This window comes from Amblyomma maculatum, chromosome 10 (genome assembly GCF_055883805.1).
Source record: "Amblyomma maculatum isolate TAMU_Amacu chromosome 10, ASM5588380v1, whole genome shotgun sequence".
Lineage (NCBI taxonomy): Eukaryota > Metazoa > Arthropoda > Arachnida > Ixodida > Ixodidae > Amblyomma > Amblyomma maculatum.
This window is the reverse complement of record NC_139353.1, coordinates 66,511,813-66,537,438: the sequence shown is the minus strand read 5'-3', so window position 1 is coordinate 66,537,438 and position 25,626 is coordinate 66,511,813. Positions and strand designations below refer to the sequence as shown.

General features: G+C 44.2%; 1 protein-coding gene across 2 annotated transcripts in view; it reads right to left on the bottom strand.

Annotated features, from left to right (window-relative positions):
- Positions 1-20,731, bottom strand: part of LOC146176725 (uncharacterized) — a 48,148-nt gene extending 27,417 nt beyond the window's left edge. The window contains exon 1 of one of the 2 annotated variants that reach the window (XM_084582935.1): positions 20,377-20,731. In XM_084582935.1, the coding sequence (XP_084439061.1) occupies positions 20,377-20,490 (114 nt within the window). In that variant the 5' untranslated portion in view covers positions 20,491-20,731. The remainder of the gene's footprint in view (positions 1-20,376) is intronic. The other variant, XM_084582934.1, reaches the window with a different exon arrangement.
- Between the last annotated feature and the right edge of the window lie 4,895 nt (positions 20,732-25,626).

Genomic DNA, 25,626 nt, shown 5'->3' with positions numbered 1-25,626 from the left:
AGGAAAGGAGGATGGCAAAAGTTATGGGGGAAAAAGAAAGATACAAGGTTCTCAATGCGGATTTTCAGAAAATAGCAAGGAGAGATAAGAATGCCTTCTTGAACATACAGTGCCAAGCAGTTGAGGACAACAGCCAATTAAGAAACACAAGAGCTCTGTATAAGACAATCAAAGATATCAAAGGAAACTTCTGTGCTAAGATGGGCGTGATAAAGGACAAACGAGGCAAGGACCTCACTGAAGCCGCAGAGATAAAGAAGAGGTGGCAGGAATACACAGAAGAACTGTACAAGAAGGACTCGAATGTGCAAACCCAACATAAGACGGTTGTGATAACTGATCTTGAGCCGGGCATCCTGAAGAGTGAAGTTGAATGGGCCTTAGCCAGCCTTGCTAAGAACAAAGCTAGCGGAATTGATAGCATTCCAGCTGAGTTGCTTCAAAACCTCAACCATGACGCTGTTAATATTCTGCATACATTATGTCAGAAGATTTGGACAACCCTGCAGTGGCCACAGGATTGGAGGAGGTCAGTTTACATCCCCATTCCAAAGAAAGGCAGTGCCAAGGATTGTTCCAACTACCGCACGATCGCGCTTATTTCGCATGCTAGCAAGGTGATGTTGAAAATCCTCCAAGGTAGGCTGCAGCAGTATTTGGATCGGGAGCTTCCGGACGTGCAAGCTGGGTTTCGCAAGGGCAGAGGAACTAGAGACCAAGTTGCCAACCTTCGCTGGATCATGGAAAAAGCAAGAGAGTTCCAGAAACCCATCTACTTCTGCTTTATTGATTATGCGAAAGCGTTTGACTGCGTAGATCACAGCAGATTGTGGCAAGCTCTCCAAGAGATGGGAGTTCCTATTCACCTCATCTGTCTCCTCAGGAACCTGTATGAAGGGCAAGAGGCCACAGTCAGAACTGGGCATGGTCTTACTGATTGGTTTCCGATTGAGAAAGGAGTGAGGCAAGGCTGCATACTGTCGCCCTGCCTATTTAACCTATATGCAGAGTGCATCATGAGGAAGGCCGGTCTGGACGAGTCTTCAGCTGGAGTGAAGATTGCTGGAAAACGTATCAACAACCTTAGATATGCGGATGATACCACTTTAATTGCAGAAAGTGAAGCGGAACTCAAGAGACTTCTGATGCGCGTACAAGAAGAGAGTGAGAAGTTTGGGCTTAAACTGAACATTAAAAAGACAAAGATCATGGCGTCTTGCCCTATCAAGTCCTGGAGCATCAAGGGACAAGAAGTGGAAGCAGTGACAGATTTTCTCTTCTTGGGCTCCAAGATTACCTCGGAAGGAGACTGCAGCCATGAAATTAGGAGACGCCTGCTTCTGGGAAAGAGAGCAATGGTTAGCCTTGACCGCCTAGTAAAGAGCAGAGACATTAGTCTGCCAACCAAGATCCGTATAACTCGTGCTATGGTCTTTCCAGTTGTGATGTATGGATGTGAGAGTTGGACTGTGAAAAAGGCTGACCGCCGAAGAATTGACGCGTTTGAATTGTGGTGCTGGCGAAGACTCTTGAGAGTTCCTTGGACTGCCAGAAGATCAAATCAGTCAATATTGTCGACCATAAACCCTGACTGCTCATTGGAGGGTCAAATTCTAAAGTTAAAGCTCAGCTACTTTGGTCATCTGATGAGAAGAGAGGAGTCGCTGGAGAAAGATTTGATGTTGGGAAAGGTTGAGGGTCGCCGGAGAAGGGGTAGGCAGCGAACGCGATGGTTAGATGGCATTCTCGAGGCATTGCAGATTTAAGCTATGTGATGTTAAGAAGATAGTGAGAGACCGGAAAGCGTGGCGTGACATGGTCAATAGGGTCACGAAGAGTCGGACACGACTGAACGACTGAACTGCATCATGCTCACATGAGGAAATCAAAACACGCAGAATGGCACTTACGATAGCTTTTAATAACGAAGTTAGGTAAAACAACGAAGCACTTTACTATAGAGGCAGAAACATATAAACACACAATGTCCTCCGTGCACTGTAACAGATCACGCCTTGTAATTCAAAACGTGGTTCTCCCCTGGCCGAGCTCTCTCGCAAATGGCAGGATTAACATTGGGTTTACGGGAGCTGTCGAGTTACACTACATTATTATAAACTCAAAATCGACGCAACCGCATTGCTTATAGTACATGAGCTTGATTTCTATTTCCCACCAAGTCAGTTCTTTAAACAGCGCAAGGGTGAAGTGCAAACATATAGCGTTCACTCTGTAAATATTCCCTCGCCTTCCCTCTAAGAAGTACGCCACCATTCATAAGGCCCTTTCCGTTCTTTTGAGTGCAAGTTCTTTTCCCATTGAGCGGTCGGCGCTGGTTTCGCAGCTATGTGCAGGAGGACTACGTTTAATGCTCTCAAGGAAATTCGGTTTTTACAATAAACCCTGATGGTTTATCCGCGGTTCATGAGCCATTTGCGATGTACCTGGGAAAGCTTTTCTAGAGCCGTGGTACCTTTATAAATCTGCGCCAATTTGCAAATTAGCTCTTGCTCTGACGAAACCTTTCCCACAATATCAAGCGAGCATGACGTTAAAAAAGCACGCACATGCATGCTTCCACAATACCAAAGGTGCTAATCGTGAAATGCGTATATAAGCGAGATGGAGTTCCAGTTGGCTACTGTTTGGCACTCATCCCTCTCTCTCAGACTTTGTAAGACACATAATGAGCAAGTTCTCAGTCTAAGAAAATAGTGGCTTTTAGTCATACTCCTATTTCTACTCTTGTTTCAACTTGTACAAACGAATCTAATTCGCAATTTTCTCTACCTTCTGTTTACACTTTTTCGCTAGTCTAATTTCTGAGAGCATATTTTGCTAGCGTGATTAGCTTGAAGACCAAACTTAGAAGCATGATTAACGTAAGAAGTTTAACTGGTTGGTAGGTATTCATTGCAGACCTTTTAGCGCTCGTTTACGATGAGTCCCACGCATTATACTGCTTCTCGTTAGACCTTACAGGGACACTAAAGACAGCCAAAGATCGTATGAAAATCTAATAAACTACATTTGGTGACACTGTCGCCGCATATCCGGCAGCAAAAAATCGAATAATTGCTGAGATATTGCGATAAGAAGTTGAGGTTTTTTCTTGTTCCCGCCGGTCGAATTCAAACTGTGGCCTCCAACTACGTAGTTGGAGTTGAGTGACGCACACTATGACGTAAGCGGAGACTCCGTGATAGCTAGCGAGCCGGCGCGGCCCGCGGCGTCGCATCCCGCAAGGGCCAACTTGGCAACAGCGTACTCGCAATGACGGCCTCAGCCGAAATAAATAAAACGATGAAGAGAGTAATTTACCGAGCGATGGGCCCATAAAGGAAGAAAAAAAAAACATAGAGGACTTGTAATGCACAATACTTTACATGTTAATCAAGCTTTTAAATAAATAAATTGGTTCACAGGAAGGGAAAGGCGCAGTAACTGTCCAACTTGCTCTGTGGACACCCGAACCGCGCCGTAAGGGAAGGGAGGAAGGTGGGAATGAAAGTGGAAAGAGAGAAAGAGGAGCCGTAGTGGAGGGCTACGGAGTAATTTCGACCACCTGGGGATCTTTAACGTGCGCTGACATCGCACAGCACATGACGCCTCTTCGTGTCGCCTCCATCGAAACGCAGCCGCCGTGGTCGGGTTCGAACCCGGGAGCTCCGGCACAGTAGTCGGGCGTCTTACCACTGCACCACCCCGGCGGGGCTCAAGCTTTTGCGCTCCTTCTTGCATTGTGTATTCGGTCATCGCAACGCTTCCTGACATGTTTACATACAAATAAGATTTAGTTACCAGCAAAATAGTGTCCTCGCTGCTGCGCTCGTCAGTTTTGAAGCTTCGTCGCACTTTTTTCCTTCAAGGTTTGTGCTACAGCTCCGTGTTCAGCGAAAATTACGCCCCCGGTAGCAGAACATGACCGAAGTGCCGGCGCCACTACATTTGCCAGAGCTGTGAAATTCCACATGTTAAAATGGATCCAGTGCACAATATAGTGCGCATAGGCATCCAGAACATTAGTTGCAAGACGTGAGAGCAGGCAGCATGCGCCGATGATCAAGAAGTTGTAATTTTTAGACCGGCAGCAGAAACACTTTATTGTAAATGGGGCCATGACATAAAAACTAGAAATATTTCGACGGTACTTGTGGCGCGGCGTCGCCGAGCGGTTAGCGCCGAACGTTACGGAGCAAGCAGTAGCGAGTTCGAGTCGCACCGCTTCTGGCTTTTTTTTTTTTTTACAAATCGATTTTTTTTTTAACCTTTTGTAATGTATTTCTGGTGCTTCGTTATTTTTAGTTTTTACTTTTTACCCGAGGCTCTTTTTTTCGCCGGGCGACGAGCGCAATATATCGACGCTCTCCTTGGTATGAGCGGCAAGTATGCCCCTTTTGTTTACAACGCCTGCAAATAGCACGTTGAAGGTCTTGTTGACGCAGTATATGTTGGTCAGATGTGCCATGAGTTAGTGAACAATTGAATGATAATGCGTTTTTCCTTCAGTGCATAGTATATGTATGCTTTTCGTGGCGTACGTAGCTGCAGTCAAGCGGTCAGGTCGCAGTCGAAGCGGCAACGGCGGCGCAGAAGTGTGAACGAAGGAGTGTGTCGGCGGTAGCGGATTTCGCTCGCTCGTGCCTCCGAATGCTCATATGGGAACCATCAAGGCGCGTCTGCTGCTCCAAGCTCGTAATTCAGGCGCTGCAGGTTCAAACAAACTATCCGAGTGCGCACGAAATGCCTGAGCCGAAACATAACCAAAACTGAAGTGGGCGCCTGTGGCGCCTCCAAGTATATTTTTGTATTTGCCTTGCAACGTTTACGTTGTCTTTTCGCCGTCGTTTACGTATGATAAAAGCGTGTTATCATGTTTGAGAAAAAACGTACTACCGCATTCAAACATTCAACGTAATTCGCATTTGTCAGCCTCCGGGATCCCTAGCGCGTCACGTGATTTGTAGTTGCGAGCCTCGGCCGTTTGGCTGTGGTGGCGATACCTGTATTTCTGTTATTCTTCTTTACTACCTTATAACAGCTCTGTTTTCAGTAAAAGTGGTCTTTTTGTATTCAGGAACTGGCATTCTATCGATGCAAACCCACTTCATTTCTCTCTTTGGTGTCCCTTTAAGTACTTGTTAAACTCTTCCACACGTTTTGCCTTTACCTCTCCAATTTACTTGTGTCTTTTTCTTGAACTTCAAAGAGGCTTCCCGCTATACTTCACCTGCAGCAGTTAATCCTAGCTGTATCATTAGAGTACTCTCTTAGGAAGCCTATGATTAGGAAGCCTTAGGAAGCCTTGCCCTTCCTGGGTTCTTCAGTTTGGTCTTTCTGGTTGTCGCTTGTGTAGAGCTCTTCAAGAAATATTTAGTTGATATTTCTTAATAATTTACCTCCAGTTAGGTACTTACGGCGTCATCTATTCCTTCCGCTTGGCCTTTCACTGAATTTTAGTTATCACTGTGCTACCAGAATGATTCTTACACCCTTGCAGTAGATTTTCGTATTTCACACACCTAAACATCACATAACTTCACAACGTAGAATTCACAGAAGTCCTCAGGAGGAAAAGCCTCCTAGTCGTAATGTCTTCAGAATAAACCAGCATATAAATTCTAAAAACAGGTCTCTCGTCAGATCCATTTCCATCACAGATTTCGTTCTCTTTTTTGTTTCACCGCAATTATTCCTCCTGCGTAAATGTCTTGTCACCTTCTTATTAAGGAAAATAGCCCAGAAATGCTTGTTTTACATCTCCGCCATTTGCACACTTTCAAAGAAGGCTATCTCTTTAATGGGTTCATTTCACTTCCCAGAAGAACATACATAAAGCAGGCATTCATTTTGAGAATTTTTAGTTGCAGTAATGGCCTCTTTCACATACATAATATCACCTGTTGTGAAACCTTCAGTTCCTTTTGTCGCTGCCCAATTATCATCCCTTTCAATTATCTTTTGGTATCAAGGTCTTTCACGTCCGCAGGCTAGGCAATGTAGATCAGATGCCGGAACTCGGCGTCCTCTGAAGAATTGTTCTCTTCCATAATACTCTCTTTCTACCTGCCGCTATGTTTTTCTATTAACCCATTTCTACATTTACCAGCTTTCAAACCCGCCTGTATGCTCAACATAATAATCTCTTGAAATTTAGTGTGAGATTCAACAGGCGAATTACAAATGCACATCTCTCATGTGTGGGTCGCACCTGACTGTTGCAGTGCGGCGCTCCACATCTTCGCATTCCTGCTACAGCTATCATAGCTAACAGATTTTTTTCTCCCTCAATACTGGCTGGGCGTCTCTATAACAAACTTCCTGCCCACGGCCAAGTAATTAGCACATGAATTCTGCCCCCTGTCTTCTCAAAACGCTTCATTGTTCGCCTTTCCTCTCTTTTTTTCCTGCTGGGTCAACTGGTACCGACAACTTGGGAGGGCCTATAGAGGTAAAGCGGTGAAAAACCGTTTCTTACCAAATTCGTTCTCCATTCATTGCTTTGGTGCATAGTGCTCGCAAACTTTAGCACGCGTCGCAAATTCGTTGCCCACAAGACATCGGATATGCACCCGATGTCTACATCCGCTGCTTACTATTACCTACCTTTTTCAGTTTTTTCTTTTTTTATTCTCAGTATTTTTTTTCTTCGTCCCGAATATGACACACGTGTTCCTGATATTCAAATTCATGGCCTACTAGGTGGTTCCATCGCTGTGTCTATCTTGTACACTTGACTCGCGGGAGGTGCATTGCAAGGACTCCTTTTTCCTCGAACCTATGCTACTCTTCGTATGTGTGTGTTTATGAGTGCGCGGTCAATTTGCATGTGCGTACGCGTATTCAGTTGTTTGTGTTTATATTGGCAGTTCAGTTCCGAATTAGATAAGATGTGATACAGAGACGACTATCTTCAGTTTTAGAAAGGCAGATTCCTTTGTCGACTGCAAATCAAACTAAAAAATATGAAGCATTCGGGGCTAGTGTATATATACAGGGCGTCCTGAATAAATGTATGCACGGCCATGCTGTCCAAAGTGGGCTATGAGGTTGGAGCCCGAAATATACGATATTGACAATGCAGGCCAGCCCTGGTGAGCACAATTCGGATGATTCAACAGGGCCGACGTAGGCATGAACTGGCCTTCTGACAAAAGCCTGGATTAACCCCACAAATGATCAATGCAGCAAGTCCTTATGCGCTGCCCACATTCCTCCTGCATTACCTTTTGTGCATGTCCAACAGTCTCCAATGGTTATACTACGGACAGATTTGGATAGCCGCTCAAGATGAAGGTTTATTCTCTGTTTCGGCCAAGTCCTCAGCAATTTACGTAGGATCGATGCGGGCTCTACAACGGAAAGGGGAACTGGGCTTGCTTACATTCCAATAGAGGTCCGATGCAGATAATTGAGGTGCAGAGTTATTTCAAGTTCTCCCACTGAATGTTTTGGGCACTCTTAAGCAATCGTTTTATACAATTAAACCGTTCTTAAACAGACAACTTAAAATTTTAGAGTAATTTTATATAATTAACTTAGACTAACTAAACCCAGATTCCTCCTTGTTCAGGAGGTGTAGCTGTGTATCTTGAACGTGGGTATTGTTGTTTTTGGGAAAAAGGGAAAAAAATACACGGGCTTCCTTCTGGCTCTGTAGCTGAGTCGCCTCCGCTGCCTCGTGCTGACAGAAGAGAAAATAGAGAAGGAGCGGTTGCGTGTGGGCAGCCAAAATTGAATTGGATGTTGTTTTGCTCAGAACGTCCCTTCAAGTTACCCAGACTGGTTTTAGTCTGTCTCATTATGCCTGATTTGGAACCTGAAGCGATTTCGGTAAGGTAGTCTAATTTAGACTTCTCTAGGGCCTACCAAATTGAGGTCTCATTGATAGGGCACTTGCCCACAAGGCCCTTAAAAGGTCCGAGTCTGGTAGCACATGGGCATGCCCGCTTTTTTGCCCTAACTACGGCGGGTGTAGGCTCCCCTGAAATTAATTCTGGTCGACATTGTTTCGGCTCTGCGAGAGCTGTCCTACAAAGAGTTCTCGTTTAGGTTGAATCTGCCCTTATATATGCTACAAGAGACCTTTGTGAAAGGATGTAGGATTATGCTGTACATTAGCGCAAGCAAAGCCACAATTGGACCCAAGTAGGAGGAAGAGGTGTATATGCCAAAATGGAGTGCCCATATTTTACCTATATGAGACCAATGTAGGTATTTTTTATTGTCCAAGCCCTACTTGCCAACATTTGACCCACTGGAGTCCCACATTTTGTGGAACTAAGAGGTTTTAGAAAATACGGTCCTCCCTAGCCCCGCGAAATTTAGAGTTGGCTGTCTAGCGTGCAGAAATTTCTTCGTTTGTGCTTGTTCATAGTGTTATGCTACGCAGTCCCAGAGACGATGGGGATGTGCGGCAGTAGGGAATTACAATGACGCTGAAGCTGTTTTCTGTTACTCTTGCGAATGTGTCGCTGAGGGCAAACTGTTGCTGAGTGTTCCCTATAGTATTTTGGTGTAACGTGCCGGGTACAACACCAGTACCACAATCTGGATTGCCGCAGTGGCCTCATGCTTGGTGCCAGCGTGCTAACCGTATGCTGTCTGTTGCAACTTCCGTAACAGCGGCACCGCCAACGCAAACTTTCATTTTGGCACAGCCTCGTGATCCTGACATATTTTGCAGCAACGATGATGTCGACACTGAAGTCTGGCAGGCTACGTACGAGGCGTCAATAAGAATAACAGATGGGATGCGACCATAACGCTTGCAAATGTCATTTTCTGTCTGGCGGGTATGGCCCGCGTATGGTTCGAGACGGATGAAGATATGTCATCCTGAGATATCTGCACTCGCTAGCCCAGGGACTGTTTGGCAAGCCGATAAGACGCAAGTTCGGCGCTAAAAAGGGCATAGCAACGCAAGCAGTCGTCGACAAAATAATTCCTAGTGAACATACAAAATATGTCTAAGTCTTTGCCGGAAACTGTACAGCACCATCTCCGAGTCTTACATGGTGGCTAGATCTTAATGGGAATTACTAACGACGATTTTAAGCACCTCCTCTGCAAAGATTGTATGATAGTCGACTCCATCATCGAAGTAAGTCTGCAGTTTGAGCAAGCTAAACACCATCGTATTGTTCCCCGCTTCGACCGCTTGCCAAACATAGCAGTTACGTCTTCGGGCGAGGATCTGTCAACACTGCATTCGCCATCGCACCCGGCAAACTAGACAAGGATTATTCGCAAAGATTTATAGGTTATCACCCCCATTGCATTTACCATAAGCCGGAAGACGCTACTATAGCCCTGATCCAAGCTGTCTTTCACTAGGAATTCGTTGATGTGGGTCTCAATACGAACGTCAGCTTCAACTCTGGTCAGCAGTCCGCGCAGCCACCTTTATAAGTCACCGTTTCAGTGGTAGCTGCATCGGTTCTTACTGCGCCTTTCCCGACAGGATACAGTTACCGCAACCAGGAAGGATTGCCCAACTTCATACGACTGACCCTTTTCTTTCAACTGCTCACGTGTCGGTCACATTTCTCGCCATTGCCACAGACGTTGGGCCGCCACCTCAACCTCGCTGCTTTTCTGATCGCATCCACAACTACGCATCACACACAAACTCTCTCCGTGATATGCCCTCTCGTGACTAACTCGGCAGCTCCGCGCATCTCCAGCTGCTCACCGTCACCTCAGACTCCCTGCACCCGCTCGCTCCACCTTCTCCGTCATCTTCCCCTCCCCCCCCCCCCCCTCTTATCTGGCTTGCTTCCTCACAAACTGACCAATGCACCTCTCTGAGATGTAACTGTACTGAAGACTTGCTCTGCTGATCGTCGCTCATTGCCACAACCTTCTACATATCTGCGGGGATGACGTGAGTGTTACCTCCCTATTTTACACTGGTGCTCAAAATTCCGTTCTCAGTTCTTTGTTTCGCTGGTGTCACAAAAAGGTTGTCATACCTACCACTTCATCATAAGTTCGTCGTCGATATAAGCATCGCTACAGTCGCAGGGCTGTGCATTGCGCGTGTGAGTATTTGCGGTCGCATACTACTGTGCTCTTCACTGTTGTTGACCGCTACCATCAAGATGTGGTTCTTGACATCGAAAATATAAGGCCTATTGTGTCCTGACTTGTCGCCCAACTTTTTGCCCTCTCTGTTCTATCCAGTTATTTCTTCTACTACCAGAAGCAGCTATCTATGTTCCGCCGGCAGCGTTTCCTGTCATTGAGGATGGTACATGCCTCAACTGTCCAATCACTGATGTTGTCGCCATCACAATGACGTCACCCTTCGAACCTTCGTGACCATTACGCGTAACCGCACCTAGGAGGAGGAGGAAACAACTTCGTCCAGCGCACTATTATGCGTCGAGAATGTACTGGGCCAGGGTCTTCAAGGCCAGCTGGTCTGCTGGTCTTAAGCCGTAAGAGGCTAGTAGCACGCCACATTGGTGGAGGAGGGTCTGTGAAGTGGGGTGACTTAAGTGCAACACGGCAGGCACATATGCAGCGTTCTAAGTTTGCATAGTGTTCAGAACGATTCCGGCATGTGGAGGATTGTCTGATTTGGTATAAAAACAATCGGGCACGAGGAAATAGTTTATTTAGTTGTATGCATCGAAGAATAGGTATTTGCTAGGCAGTAAGGAATTTATCAATAAGAGGTAGTGTACCAAGTGTTTCCCTAATGTTGTCATAGTGAATACTGATATTAGTTTTGTTCTCAAGAGTAGCGTCCCACGTGGGTGGATAAGGCCAGGATATCCCAGGTGCCCGGTACTAAAAAGCGCGCTCGAGGCGGTGCACTACCTCATTTTTTGGGATTCCAGCCTTACCAGGAATCCACTTCAGTGTGACAGGGTGGGGGGGGGCGCAGTTTGGTAAGAGCTCTGTGTAGATCATCCTGCAGTTCTTTATAAGTGCAACCCATACCAATGGCGCGTATATCCTGTATTTTTTCAGTGTACATGGTATATCCTGAACTATTAGGGGTGCTTGTGCGAGGTCTTCCATGCTGGCGGCTATTGGCAGAGCCTCGGCATTCGCTGGAGGAGGATCTATGTAAGGACAAAGGGTATGCGTCACTACCTCGCTGTAGCTCTCAATTGAGTAAACAGCCGCTTCGACGTTAGTTCGTGATGTTTTCCCTTCCTTAACTTCAGCCGCTCTGTCCAAGTTCTACACAATGACATTGCACAAGCTGACCTGTCTCCCTCGGCTCTCTGCGGAGTTACAGTACTCACGCCTCTGCCTCAAACTGGGCCCCCCTCGTCGTCTTATTGTTCGAACCTGATAAAATTGATTGGACACCTGACCAAGCCACTGCTGTCTCTGACCTTTTTTTTCGTACAGTTGCATATTTGATTTTGGGGACCGACATTTTGGCAAGACTTTGGACTAGACGGTGATGATAGCCCCATTCACCGAATGCCTTATCGAGTCTCTGTTGCTGAGGGCACGTGATGCGGAAGGAGGTCGACAAGGTGCTGGCAAACAATATTATTGAGCCTTCCTATACTGCGTGAGGGTCCCCTATCACTTTGGTCAAAAAGAATTTAGACTTGGAGACTCTGCGTTGACCACAGCCACCTTAATCAGATAAATGAAAGAGACGTTTACTGTCTCCCGAGAATCGACAACGACGCGAATTTCTCACTTCAAGTAACTCAAGTAACATGCGTTTTCTCCGGCTCTGCTACCACTTTTGGCGCTTCATTCGGATATTAGCAGACATAGCGCGTCCTGCTACCTCTCTTCTGCAGAAAGCCTCAAATTCTCTTGCAGCCGGAAGCAAGCTGATGCCCTTACAACGCTTATTGCCGCCCTCATCGCTTCCCTCGTCCCGGCGCATTTTGAACTGTCTGTACCTACAGAACTACGCACCGATGCTAGTGGCCATGCTTTTGGTGCTATCTTTGCCCAGTACCAGCACGGGCACTTTGAAGTGATTGTCTATGCTAATCGCCTGCTATCTCCATCAGAGTACAACTACTCCATTACGGAGCGTGCATACCTCGCACTTGTTTGGGCATTGACCGAATTCCACCCTTAATTGTTTCGGAGGCCCTTCAGCGTAGTAACAGACCGTTATGCCCTGTGTTGGCTGCCCTCCCTTAAGGACCCTATAGACCGCCTAAGTTGCTGGTCCTTGCGATAATAGGAATAAATGTTTACTGTTCTGTACAAGTCAGGCCATTTGCATCAACGCCGTCTGGTTTTTTCCGCAATCCAGACGATCCTCCCGAATTGCCTGAGCATACTGCCGACGACTGCGTTTTGTCTATTTTGGACTTTCTCCCCATCGGTGTTTTATGGAGCCATGGCCCTTCCTTAAGACGATTATAGATCCCTTGCGCAGCCACAGCCCCGAAGAGTATGTTTTGTGCTGCATAACGAGATTATACAGGCGCAACATGCACCCAGCTGGTGTAGACCTTTTGGCGGTCGTTCCGACGCATCTGCGCTCTAATGTTTTTGCGCACCTTAATGACGTACGACCATAGAGCAGGGCACGCAAGAATGTCGTGCTCTTGCTAATACGTTCCAGTATGATTCTACTCTCCTGGAATTTACCTCTCTGTTCGTCGCTACGTCGTCGCTTGCGAGTTGTGCCAGCGCCGGAAGACAACCTTCCTTCAGCCTAGTACGCCCTTGCACCCACTCGCAGTTCCGCCTAAGGCTTTCTTGTGTTGGTCTCGACCAGCTTTGACTATTTCGCATGTCGACTTCCGTGGACAAATAGATTGCCGTGGTTACCGTTTATGCCACCCGGTATACCATAACCAGAGCTATAGCCCTCTTTTGTGCCTCCGGCTTATGTCGTGACTTACTTTCTCAACTTTAGAATCTCTGTAAGCCCATACAGCTGCCCTTATTCTATCCGAGTGACGTATGTTAGTATATAGACATAACGTCGAGAGTACCAAGGAGGCTTTTTTCTGAAGTCAACAGATTAACTATTTCATAAAGGAACTATGTTGTGTCATTGAAAAATGAAAGAAAAGTAGATAGGAAACCGCAGATTAAGCTGTCGCTAAATTTTCATTTTGAGGTGGTCTTTATCCCCGCAATGATAGGTCGAGCAGGGTTGTAGTGCTTTGCGTTTAAAATGGGCTTTTTGTGTATTTGCTTGGGTACGTTCAATTAGTTATGACCTGTTTTGTTCGATTAAGCTGTTTATACTGCCAATTACAATGATGGGTTTGCTTGTTGCGACCGTTTTAGCTTCTTTTTTTTTCTTCTCCTTTCCCTTATCGTTTACATTTATTTACACGGTTCCCTGTTCACTCCAACAATTTCATTACTTGCCTTTTGCCTGTTTTATCTGCTTCATGCTACACCTGTATCCTTTTGTTGCACCAAACCAGTACAAAGGCGTCATTTCACAATGAAGCAGCACCGGAGAACGGCGGCCGCCTGATTATTTAATTGCCATTTGTAGAACTGTAAAGGAACGGGAGCGCAGTATCGCGTCGGCATCGTGATACAATGTGCTTGGCTGAACATGCGGCAGCATATCACGAAGGTGTTTACCATGCGCTGATTTATGTACAGGCGCGGTCAAAACTACGCAGCCGACGGCTCCGATCGGCGGAGCGGCTGCGAGCCGCACCGCGGCGCTCGCGCCAGTGCTGCGAGGGTATGCACTGTGACGACAGATTTCTCCCTCGCTCTAGAGCGGAGACGTCACGCGGTTGATAAAGTTTTAGTGCGACGTTCAGTTTTTTCGCAGCTTATTGTCACGGCGAAAGAGGGCTCCCGTTTGCATGAAGCATTGTCGCGTTGGTGCCGCCTCGTACGTCGTTTCCCACGTGTGCGGAACGACTGCAGCGCGCGCACGCTGAGCTGTTCACGAAGCGGATGGGGCCCGTCTTTCTAGCATCGTAGTTGAGATGACGCTTCTTGCATGTAAACCGCCATGGTGGGCCAGTCTGTATGGTGCTCGACTGCTGACCCAAGAAACGCTGCTTCAATCCCAGGAGCGGCATTCGCTGCATCTAGGTTGAGGCGAAATGCCAGAGGACCGTGCAATGTGCGTTATCACCGCAGGTTTAAAAACCTCAGGCGGTTGAAATTTTAGAACTTTCCACTATGGAGTCTCTCATAGCCTGAAATGCTTTCGGATAAAACCTACAAACCAATTTCCATGCCTACGCGCTGCGCTGCCCGCTTCCATGTAATCCGCCGCGCCCGCGGGCTCATGGCTTTGGTGCCAGCGTGCATGCATCACGTTCTCAAATATCCGCGGCAGCCCACCCGGCGAACTTGGCAGCGTGCCAACTCGCTTTGTCATTACCTGTGTGTCCATATGTGTCTACAACCCTGACAAGACATTTAAAGGAGGCATCGCGATCGCAGTTGTTTGCTCGTTTTCTTGTTGTGGATCATGCAGTCTTTCGTGCAGTCGGGGTTTGTGCAAATATTGATGCTATTGTGATTGCTTGATGCAAAAAGAACTTAAAACTTGCCAGCATTTGTTGTGGTATTCGTAAACGTAAGTAGTCCGTACTTTTGTGGGCGTGCTTATCATATTCGTCCATTCAGTCGCTTGCAAGTTAGTGATTTGTGTTAGAAATAAGTGATATGGGGAGCTGTCGAATTTCTTTCGGTAAATAAGTGGTTAGGAATATCCTATGAGTTTTACATTGTACTCCCGTTCGCGTAATGGAACGTGGGGTTTGATTTCCCTGCCGTATTTAAACTGTCTATAGTGGAAAAACTAATTTTCGAGCACCTTCGACTGAATAACCATGAAATGTTGAGTGATGTGCTTCTCACTTCTTCGCATCAGCTTAAAGTGCAACTTCAACATTTTCTTCTCTACGTTGTTGGGATATAAATTGCGTCAATTTTATTGGCAAACCAACAAATTATTTTGGACTTCGCGTCTGCACTGATACAATGGGCAAGGCTTAAGAATAAAGGGCTACGGTGATGCTTCTGGCGATGACAGATCAACAGTTCAGGCCATACGAACGGCTTGTGCGATATCAGCAGCTTGCTATCGCGACGGCGCTGTTCAGGTATGTGTTTTTTTTCTTCCGGCAAAGATTCACTGCTACACCGACGCTTACGCTGCAATCAGCGGCCCGGTTCAGAGGAGCGTAGCTGGTACTGGTCACTTGCGTCCAATGTCTCGCCTATGCTTTGGCTCCACCTGAATATTCTTACACCGTTTTTGGAATAGAAAGAAGTGCGATAACTGAAGCAATGGAAGTGGTCGCTGGCGAGAAGAAAGAGGGGAGGGGGGGGGGGGGGGGGGGTCAACCAAGCATTATGCAGGCTTGAGATTTGATTCTTGTTGAGAAACAATCTCGCATATGTTAAGCCGAAAGTTCGATGGCTCAAAATTGTGCGAAAATAACTACTTTAAATTTTTCAAATGCTCTTGCTCTGTCAGCAATAAATCATCAGTACTCTGAAAACACATGCCTCAAGAAATTTTTAATGCCCTACAGATTTCTCATCATTTATTACGTAGAGTCAATGTAAACGAAGAACTACGATTTTATTTCGGACTGAAATGCTATTGTCATCGGCAGTTTACAAATGTGTAAAGTTATCCTCAGCAATATATTTAAATACAAACGAGCAGGAGAAGCGCACGGTTTGTTACCTTATACAAAAACATTATCGCGATAAAACAGAAACACAAAATAAATTGAATAGCTCTTTATAAAATGAAAAACATTCAAGAATCTCTAAACTCAGCGGCACTTTGTAACAAGCAATTAAAATGCCATATTTACCTTTAACAACAGGTATGCTATTATCACCTTATGCGGCCGATACACTACCGTAAAACCGTAATACTCGCCCCTGCTGCACCATACGTCTCAATCCTTTTTTGCTGTATTCTTCGAACTTTATCTTGATGACGATGATGACTGACACCCGTAACAAGTGACACTAATGAGCATTCTCGTCAATACATCAATAATAAATTTCGTCATTTCGTGGTTTTACTGCTGCGGATTACACGGAAGTAAGCAAAGCGCAAGCATGAAAATTGGTTTGTAGGTTTTATCCGAAAGCATTTCAGGCTATGAGAGACGCCATAGTGGAGGGTTTCTAAAATTTCAACCGCCTGAGATTTTTAAACCTGTGTTTATAACGCACATTGCACGGTCCTCTGGCATTTCGCCTCAACCTAGATGATGCGAATGCCGCTCCTGGGATTGAAGCAGCTTTTATGGGGGGTCAGCAGTCGAGCACCATACAGACTGGCCCACCGCGGCGGTTTACATGCAAGAAGCGTCATCCCAGCTACGATGCTAGAAAGATGGACGCCGTGCGCTTCGTGAATAGCTCAGCGTGCGCGCGCTGCAGCCGTTTCGCACGCGCGGGAAACGACATACGAGGCGACAACAGCGCGCGCTTCTTGCAAACAGGAGCCCTCTTTCGCTGTGACCATAAGCTGCGAAACAGCTGAACGTCGCACTTCAACTTTTTCAACTGCGTGACGTGTCCACTCGAGAGCGAGGGAGAAATCTGTCGTCACAGTGCTTATCCTCTCAGAACTGGCGCGAGCGCCGCGGTGCGGCTCGCAGCTGCTCCGCCGATCGGAGCCGTGGGCCGCGTATTTTTGACCGCGCCTGTACCTGGTGCAGCTCTTTTGAGGTGGAAATTTGGGCACCTTGTAATAAATCCGCCTGTTCTCTGTCTATCGTCGGGACACAACCGGCACCGCTTTTTCTCCGGAAACAAGAGCCACCACAGTTTTCTAATCAGGTTCATGCCGGTTGAGTCTGAACAATGAACTGTTATACCGATACCAGTATCAAAATAACATTGTCTTTATTGGGGTGGCTGTTCGGAGGTATTGAATTTAGGCCCACCCGAGGCGCTTGTTTTATTTCTTGGTGTTTAAAGATATCTCTCACTAAATAAAAAGATTACAGTAATAACTGACGTCAACAGTATATATGAAACGAATCTAGGATTTTCTTGTTATTTGGATTATTTACTTCCCTCGTTCATTTATCATTCCGAGCCTTTCATTTCCCCTTCAGGTTTCTCCTAATATCTCGTTATAGTCTCGGGTATGGCAGAACTGAATCCTTAGTTAAATTACAGGATTCTCGCACAACTTTTTCTTCCCTGTCTATCACGTTCTAGGTTACACTTATTGTAACATAGGACGTTCAACATATCGAGCTAAGGCTGAATTTCGCGCTTGATAGCAAACTTGTTTAAGTAGCATTTACTACGATTTATTTTAGGGGAAGGAGGGACACCTGTAAACTTTGAACCCTTGTTTTGAAATTTTTCATCTCTTTAATACGTCAAAAAATCGATTAATTACCGTAAGTTCAATATTTCTTCATCGTATGTTGCATACGTATCAATCATCAATCATTAGAAGCACAAATTAAAATGATGAGATGTTTTATGCTGTCCCCGATTATTTCCGACACGTGGTGGGGACTACTGGGCTACTACTGCTACGCCGATGGCATTTCGACCGAACGAGTTCTATAAGCTATCGCTTAAAATGACCAACTAATACAAAGGACGCAGCCTATAAAATTTGATTGCTAACTTAGACACACGCATATCGCGCCAATTCGTGCATAGTAGTTGCCGACTGTCTGATTCAGAGAGTGCATGTTAACGCATTTGGTAACCTTCTTCAAGTTCCGATCTACTGAAAATAAAGTCAAGAAAGCACATTTTTCCAAAGCCGCGCCGTTGACGGTAAACTGCGATTCTCCTCTGATGCAGCGCTGGAGTTCTGCACCTGCACGGAAGGGAACGGGAATGCGACAGTACAAAGAGACGTCAAAGAGGGGAAAAGGGAGCGAAAAAAGACACAAACAACTAGCAAAATGGTCGGAAGGTGTCTTCGCTGGTTAGCAGAACGTGTTTGCTAATCGTGCACGACGTCCAAGCCTTCTGCTACCGGGCGCCGAGAGCAAATGCTGTCTGAGCGTCAAGACTAAGTGTGCGTGGTAGGGTGGCGGACAAAGATAAAAAACACCGACGGAAAAGAAAAAAAAAAACCTTCTCAAGGTAAGCGGGAGATACATGCGTCGACCTCGGCTGTCATCACTCGACTTGCGCATCTCGTATAGAAAATATTGCTCGAATGTTTTCAATTACCTATTCCAATCGTTCTAATCGTATAAGTTTGACTCACGCTGCCCCGTTCCTGCTGAAGCCGACGAATCCTGCAGAATTGTTAGCTGACTGATTTTATGAGTGTTTTCTCTGGTTGTTATGTTTTGAGAAACGAATGGGGGGGGGGGAGGGGGGGGGATACACATAATGTTCCACACACCACACACTGGGCGATGTATAACTTTACAAAAGTCGAAATTACATTTGGACTATATTCTCTACATAAAAATTTAAAACGTGCTTGTTACCCAGCTTGATGTCTACATGCGTTTTCCCCCTTGCATCTACCCTTTCCGCCAGGTCAGCCCCGCAACGGTGAGCGAGTAGCTTTTTTTGAATGAACTAGAAAATATCGGATATTTTTTTCGGTCTTCTGTAGACTACCTTGGAAGGATTCGTAAAATGCTGGAGAGCTATTTGCTCTGTTCAAGATTGTTTAAACGTTTCTTTAGGAGTTGGGTATATGTGAATGTAAGCACCAGGCTTTTTCGGTGGTCCATTGTATTTACACCGTTTTCCCTTCATTAGTTCCTCGCAGTTGAGTTCAGATGCTCTATTTATGGAATCCTCTACGACTGCCAGTGACTATCCTCGTTTATGTACAAGTTTCTACGTTATTTGCGATGTATTTATCTTGGGAGCAGATTCTTTTGAAGAGATGAGCTTCATATTATGGATGCTTGTTTTTGATTAATGAATATGACAGCTCTGAAAATGTTAGTTTGATTGCCTAAACTTTGGTTTGCTGCATACGGTACTCTTAAGCATTTATGTAATACCTGTTTTCATGAATAAACAAACTTTCTTCTTCTTCTTCTTTATTCGTCGAAATGTCTACTTCTAGAAATTTGTTTTTTTTTTGGAGGGGGGGGGGGAATACATGTGCATGAAGGGTACGTTGCGGTGAAAGAGATTGAACGTCCGAATCATATTCAGGAGGAATAGTTCTGTGTCAGTCGATGTTAAAATATCATCCAGGTATCATTTGTATTAGGTGCTCTTAATAGGGAAAGCAAGCGAAAATTCAAATTCAGTGCTATATATGAAGGTATTAGCACAGGTAGGAGCCACCTTTGTACCCATTCTCAAATTAAATGCTGTATTTAAATACCATTTTGCCCAATACCTTTACGGCTTCTGGGTGAAGGATTCTTCCTTTCTACAAATTTATAAGCTTCAATCAGAGCCTTGATTTCATCACAACCTGGAATATTTGTTTAGGAAAGAATACATCTAAAAGAAGGCCACCTCAGAAAGCTTTAGATCTGCAATATCTGGAATGAAGATGTTTGCGTTCCGTATGTGTGATCTGTTTTAGGTTGTATCCAACTATTGTTCCAATGTAAGAAGAGATTGACTCTGTGATTGTGCGATTCCGGATACTATAGGGCAGGTGACACCACTTGGGAATTATCAGAAATTTATGAAGTACACAAAAGTGGTACCCTGGCTGCCCTACAGTATATGTCATTCGCACATTCACAGAACCTAATTCTAAATTTATTGACACTGTAATTGTTCACATACCTACAACACAATTATTTTTCTGTGGAACCTGTGGTCTCCAAAAGAATTTCGCTCCTGCCGATAACTGAACAATGAAAAGTTTTGTGTCTGAACCACGGAGACGCTTTCATGAGCAGTATGTGTTTGAAATTTCGCGTCTTTATTTTTATCGCTTCAACTTCTGTGTATGCAATCATTTGTGCTAAATTAAACCACACTTTCTATATTTCGCTTACATAATTATTTAGGCTTGTCTGTACCGTACTGGCATACCCGTTCCGGATCATGCTCCTAACGCTGTTAAGGTGTGAAAGAAGTTTGTATATATGGTTACACTATTTGGTAATATTTACGTTCCCCAACATCGTTATTTGAGATTCTAGCGCTTCGTTGTGTAGGAAATAAGCCCTCCGGTATAAACTTTACCAACAGCTAGGCAATACTGTCGCTGGTAGTAGATTTATTTTTAAGAGCAGCCAGGCTTCAGCAGTCTCCCTGGCCTTGAAACTCTTTCAAGCGGTGAAGATTGTTTTGAGACCATTTCAAAACTAAAAGTCTTAAAGAATAGTCTCGAAACAGCAATCGTTGAGACAAAGTAATTGATTTGTAATACTTCAACGCTTATGTGTCGCTTGACGTGGCATATGCGCTGCCGAAAATTTATACTTTGGTGGGACAAAGTTGTACAAATATGCGAATTTTTCATGGAGTAAAATTGAAAGCACGTTTTACCTTGAGGAGGTCCTCCGGCTCAATCCACTCACTGGTCGCTGTACGTTGCAGAAAGGTGAAAAGGAAAGCAAGAAAAACTACGGACAAAGCGTAATGTGGCTTTGTTCTGTTCATTGTAGAAAGGTTAGCTTCAAAAGCCGGGTTGAAGTACCAACTGCTATATAGGAACTGAAAGCAAGACAAGGTTATTGAATCACACTTGAGCGCGTCTGCGCCTAACAAATACTTGTTACTACACTTTCGGTGATTGTCTGCTCGGCTTAGAGATATTTAGATTTGTGACGACAGACATTCATTTCAGCACTACGTTCTCGAGAGAAGAGCTGTATATTTCCCACTTATGCGATGTTCAGGCATGCGAAGACTGATTGCTACTGTAAAATAAAAAGTTAGAAACCAGTACAGCTTTTATAGGTCAATGTTTCTCATACCAAGCGGAATGGATGATGACACCATATTCTGATGAGGTTTTATATTCCACCTTGCTGCCTCGGTTAATCTTCGGTGCATACTTTGAAATAGACTTAGGCAGTTAATTGATAGTTTCATTTTACACCATTCGTAGCGAGCATTTTTGAAGCTTTAATTAAGTATGTTTCGCTTGATGGTATTCAAAATTGCTTTTTGATCGATTTCTAAAGTGACGTCAAGATAACAAGTGCCACTGTAAGGAGTTGTTTTTTGTGCTTTTTGGTTTTGTAAGAACCAAAATGCTCTAATTTACACTTATGCTTGCAAACTGATCATTTATTTCGCTCTTGATATATAAAACAAAATGCGGCTTTAGAATCATAGGAATAGCTCTTTGCACCAATTTGTGGTTATATCCTAGCTTCCTGTCACTTTAAACGTATTTTTTCTGTGAAGCGTTTGGAGGTTTTCTGCATCTATATTCAGTGAACCTTAAGGCAGCAATAAAGAAAGTTTGCACAGATGACAATGAAACAAATTTACATTAAAAAACTAGGACTTATAGCCTGGGTCATTTTGATAATATCTACCGTTTGCAGATGACTGTCGCCGCTGTCAAATTCCCTAATTTATTCACGCGGCGCAAGTCATCACAATAAAGCGTTTATTTTAGTGACGTCACAATCTATTCGATTGTTTCCTACAGTTTTGTAACCACAACGTCACACTATTCGTGACAATGGCTAAATAATTCCTTTGATGGTTCTCCCCGTCGGGGTGGCGCAGTGGTTACGGCGCTCGGCTATTGTTCCTAAGGATGTGGGACCAAATCCCGGCCCCGGCGTCTGCTTTTTGGTGGAGAAAAAGTAAGGCGCCCATTTGCTATGCGATGTTAGTGTACGTCAAAGAACCCTAGGTGACCGAAAATTCTGGAGCCATCCACTGTGGCGTCTCACGTAGCCCGAGTCGCTTTGAGACGTTAAACCCTACAAAACACACAAACAAATTCTTTAATGATTCTCTATTGGTCACACCAAGAACGTATTATTGGGATAAATGACCAAGGTGGCCCAAAACAAAGAAATAAAGGAAAAAGTAGAAGCCACTGCGGAAGCGATCTGCGAGCATATTTGTTTGTTACGGAGCACAATTGCAGTATCTGGAAAAATGTAATCTACATACAACTGAATAAGGAAAACATTCGTTTGTTTTTATTATTGATTTGTTGACTCGGCGCTTCATTTAAGTGCCTGTTTACAGTTATGTGTCAAGTGTTTTCAACGGTTCAACGCGTCCAAATTGAATTTAGTAAAAGGGATAAAATTAGAACATTTTCTTCTCCTTTTTGCGTCTGAAAAACCTAGCTTCTTTGAAGACTGCTTTCACACAATAAAGTTTGCTCTTATTTTGCATTTTCGTAGGGAATAGTTTATGATATTGTGCAACTTTTCGTGGCTGTTTTTATCGTATAGTCTTCTACCGTGATATAAACGAGTAACAAACAGTTGTGCTAGTTCTGCATTCCGCAAATGCATCAATGATCAAATTAACAGCAATGCACACAAAATATGGCCCCAATACCTCCTGCATTATTTGTCGCATAAGAACCCAAGCTAGAGTGGCAACTAAAATTAGCCACAAAGTGCATTCGCATCATTCCTATAGCTATAATTGCCGGCTCCTTATCAAAATATACAGCTTAAATGCCCTCTGATTTTCTCGTGTTTCTTTGTGGTGTCATTCATCACTTTTCGATATTTAAAAAGACGCAACCATCTTTTATAGACTTCTAATAAACAGTTGGGTTACTTTCACAATCTGTCAAATGCACTAATTAACAAATTAACCGCTACGCAAACGAAAGTTTGCGTCAATAACGCATAATTTTTCGCACATGAAACCTAGCAAGAGTGGCAAAACAAAATAGCCACAACGTCAACGGAAAACAACAGGCGCCATATACGCCACGAGAGTACTTGATGGCAAGGGCATTCGCATTGTTCTTAAAGCTATAAGTGTCGGTTCAATATAAAAATATACAGCTTCAAAGCCCTCTGGCTTGCTCATGTTTCTTTGTAGTGTAATTCACCACCTTTCAATAATTAAAAAGAGGCAACCATCTTTTATAGACTTGTAATAAACAATTGTGTTACTTTCACATTCTGTCAAATGCACTAATTAACAAATTAACCGCTACGCAACCGAAAGTTTGCGTCAATAACGCATAATGTTTTGCACATGAAACCTAGCAAGAGTGACAAAAAAAATAGCCACAACGTCAACGGAAAACAACAGGCGCCATCTACGCCACGAGGGTACTTGATTGCAAGTGCATTCGCATTGTTCCTAAAGCTATTACTGCCGGTTCAATATAAGAATATACAGCTTCAATGCCCTCTGGTTTGCTCCTGTTTCTTTTTAGTGTCATTCACCACCATTTGATAATTAAAAAGAGACAACCATCTTTCATAGACAAAGTAGGGCCTACCATGCTATTTGGAGCGACGATGACGGGTGAAAGTGGTAATCCATTCACTTACGACGCCAAATTCCAACATCTGGGTAAGCAGCTGTTCAAACGGAAATGTAATTAACAGCTCGAGTATATGTTATCCAGAGCCCGTCGTGCCGTGTTCACTCATGGTAGCCTTTGTAATATTTTTTTGTATTTGCTTGTCTACCAGCTCAAGTAAATTTCAATTTAACATTTTCTCGGTGATGAAAAGAAATTGACTTGTGCATAAGTCTTATGACAGCATGATGGGAGCCTGTACTGGAGGCATTGCACAGTGCGAAAGTGATGTAGGCAGCATACAAAATTTAAGAGGCAATGAATACAGTCGTTTTGTCCGATTAGCCCAGGAACTACACATTCCATGACTTTGTTCGAGAGAGAGCGCTTCTTTTTATTGTGAGCAGCAGAATTCAGACTTACTGAAACACGCTACCGAAATACGAGTAACATTTTTGCCAGTAAAGGCATGCCACTGATTTGAAGTCGACCTTTATTGTCTTTGCTAGCAAGAAGAAAAATGAAGCCTCAATGCGTGTTTAAAGTTTCAGCAAGAGACAATGACGCCAGCACTGCGCAGGCTTTCAAAGTGCTCTATTCCAATATCGCTAGATTGTTTTGTTCTTTTATTCCATTTCAAAACACCAGCGCCTAGCTTTTTTTATTTGTTACATGATATATGACCAGATTGTTCCAGAATAATCGCCTCCATGACCAGCTGTTGCTGAATTCTTAGACCAAGTTTTTTTAGTCGAGAGATTACTTTAGGGGATTTTGCTCCGTAGATAGAAAGTTCTGCATTTGCTTTAATTTAAGCGTAGCCGAACGCTAAAGTTATTACATTCTAAGAGCTATGAATGGGCTTGTTGTCAAAAGCAATGCCGAGTATTTTCTTTGCTTCGCGGACGTCAGCTGAAAACAGAACTCATTTCAGCGCTCCACAAGTCTTCCTCTTGGTTGCGCATTTTACCATACCACCTAAAGAAACTTGGGCGTGGATACCTACCGTTGTCAACATTTTATTTAGTGCATTAGTGTGATATTCTTTCGGTGAGATTGCCAAAAGTCGAATATTGCACCAATTTAAAAAATTTAAACGCGACTTTGATATTTTGATATTATATAAAGAAATCTCATACCCACATTGAAAATAACACAGTGCTGCTCTTCGCACATAACACAGAAACACGTTAAGGAATTCAACACCTAGGACTAAAGTCTGCGCTGTTGCCCGTACAAGCAAGGAAAAAATCAAAGGTTCAAGATGATAAATTCAGTTCAATCACCTTTTTTTTTTTATCATGACAGCTTGCCCACTTCGGAAACAAAACAAAACAAACAACAGTGCCAAAAACATCCAGTCGAAAAATTGTAGATATCAATGAGTGACACCATCAGCGAGCTTCAACACAATATCTCCAATCAATGTCTTCATCTGTTCTATTTCACTTACCCTCCAATTTTGAAACATAATTTATTTTACCCTGCCGGATAGTCTTAGGGATCCTGCAATTTGCAGATCCTCAAGGTCTTCTTGAATCTTGAGGAGCTCCATCTTTGCTACCTTCGTCTCCGGGCAAATTACGATGCAACAACAGTTTTTTATTCGTACCTCTACTGCGTTAACCGGCTTTGCCTTTGGCCTTCACTTATAGGCCTTCACTTTTTCTATTTACGTTAACCACATCGCATTTTTCTACACTAGGAAATGACTTAGCGATGCCCTCAGATTTATTCCAATTACTATCTGTGTCTGATGGCTTACAGGCCTCTGGCAAAATTCCCATTATCCCATCGTACAATGCTGTCCCCAAGCATTTCGCCATAGCTGTGGCAGTATACTATGGCGCTGCGACATACATATCTGCCTCTACTACTGCTATCAACCAGGTACACCGTTGATGGGGTGCCAGTGAGATCGGTGTCAGGAAATAGGGCCCTCCGCATTTTTTCTGTGTCGTGTAAAACAGGTACGGGTAATATATTGGTGCTCTCCCTCTAGCGCAGGTTGGTTGGGTAGGTCTGCAGATCCAACAAATTTCGGCCTGCGTTCCTTTGTAGACGTCTTCTCAGGCGTAACACTCTCCTGCGGAACACAACAGGACGACTGCTTCTGGTGTCCGCTATAACGATTCCGCCTTGAAAATATGAACCTGCTAGCCCAGAAGCAAGCCTTGCTAAGCATATTATAAAAAATATTTGTCACAATTTTCGTAGTGAATTGTAGTTCAAGCCTAGCTTTATTAAATCAAAATGTAGATTTTTAATTTACCCTCTTCCTCCTAACAAGATATATCCAACAATTAAATTGTAAAGTTTTTCAGAAA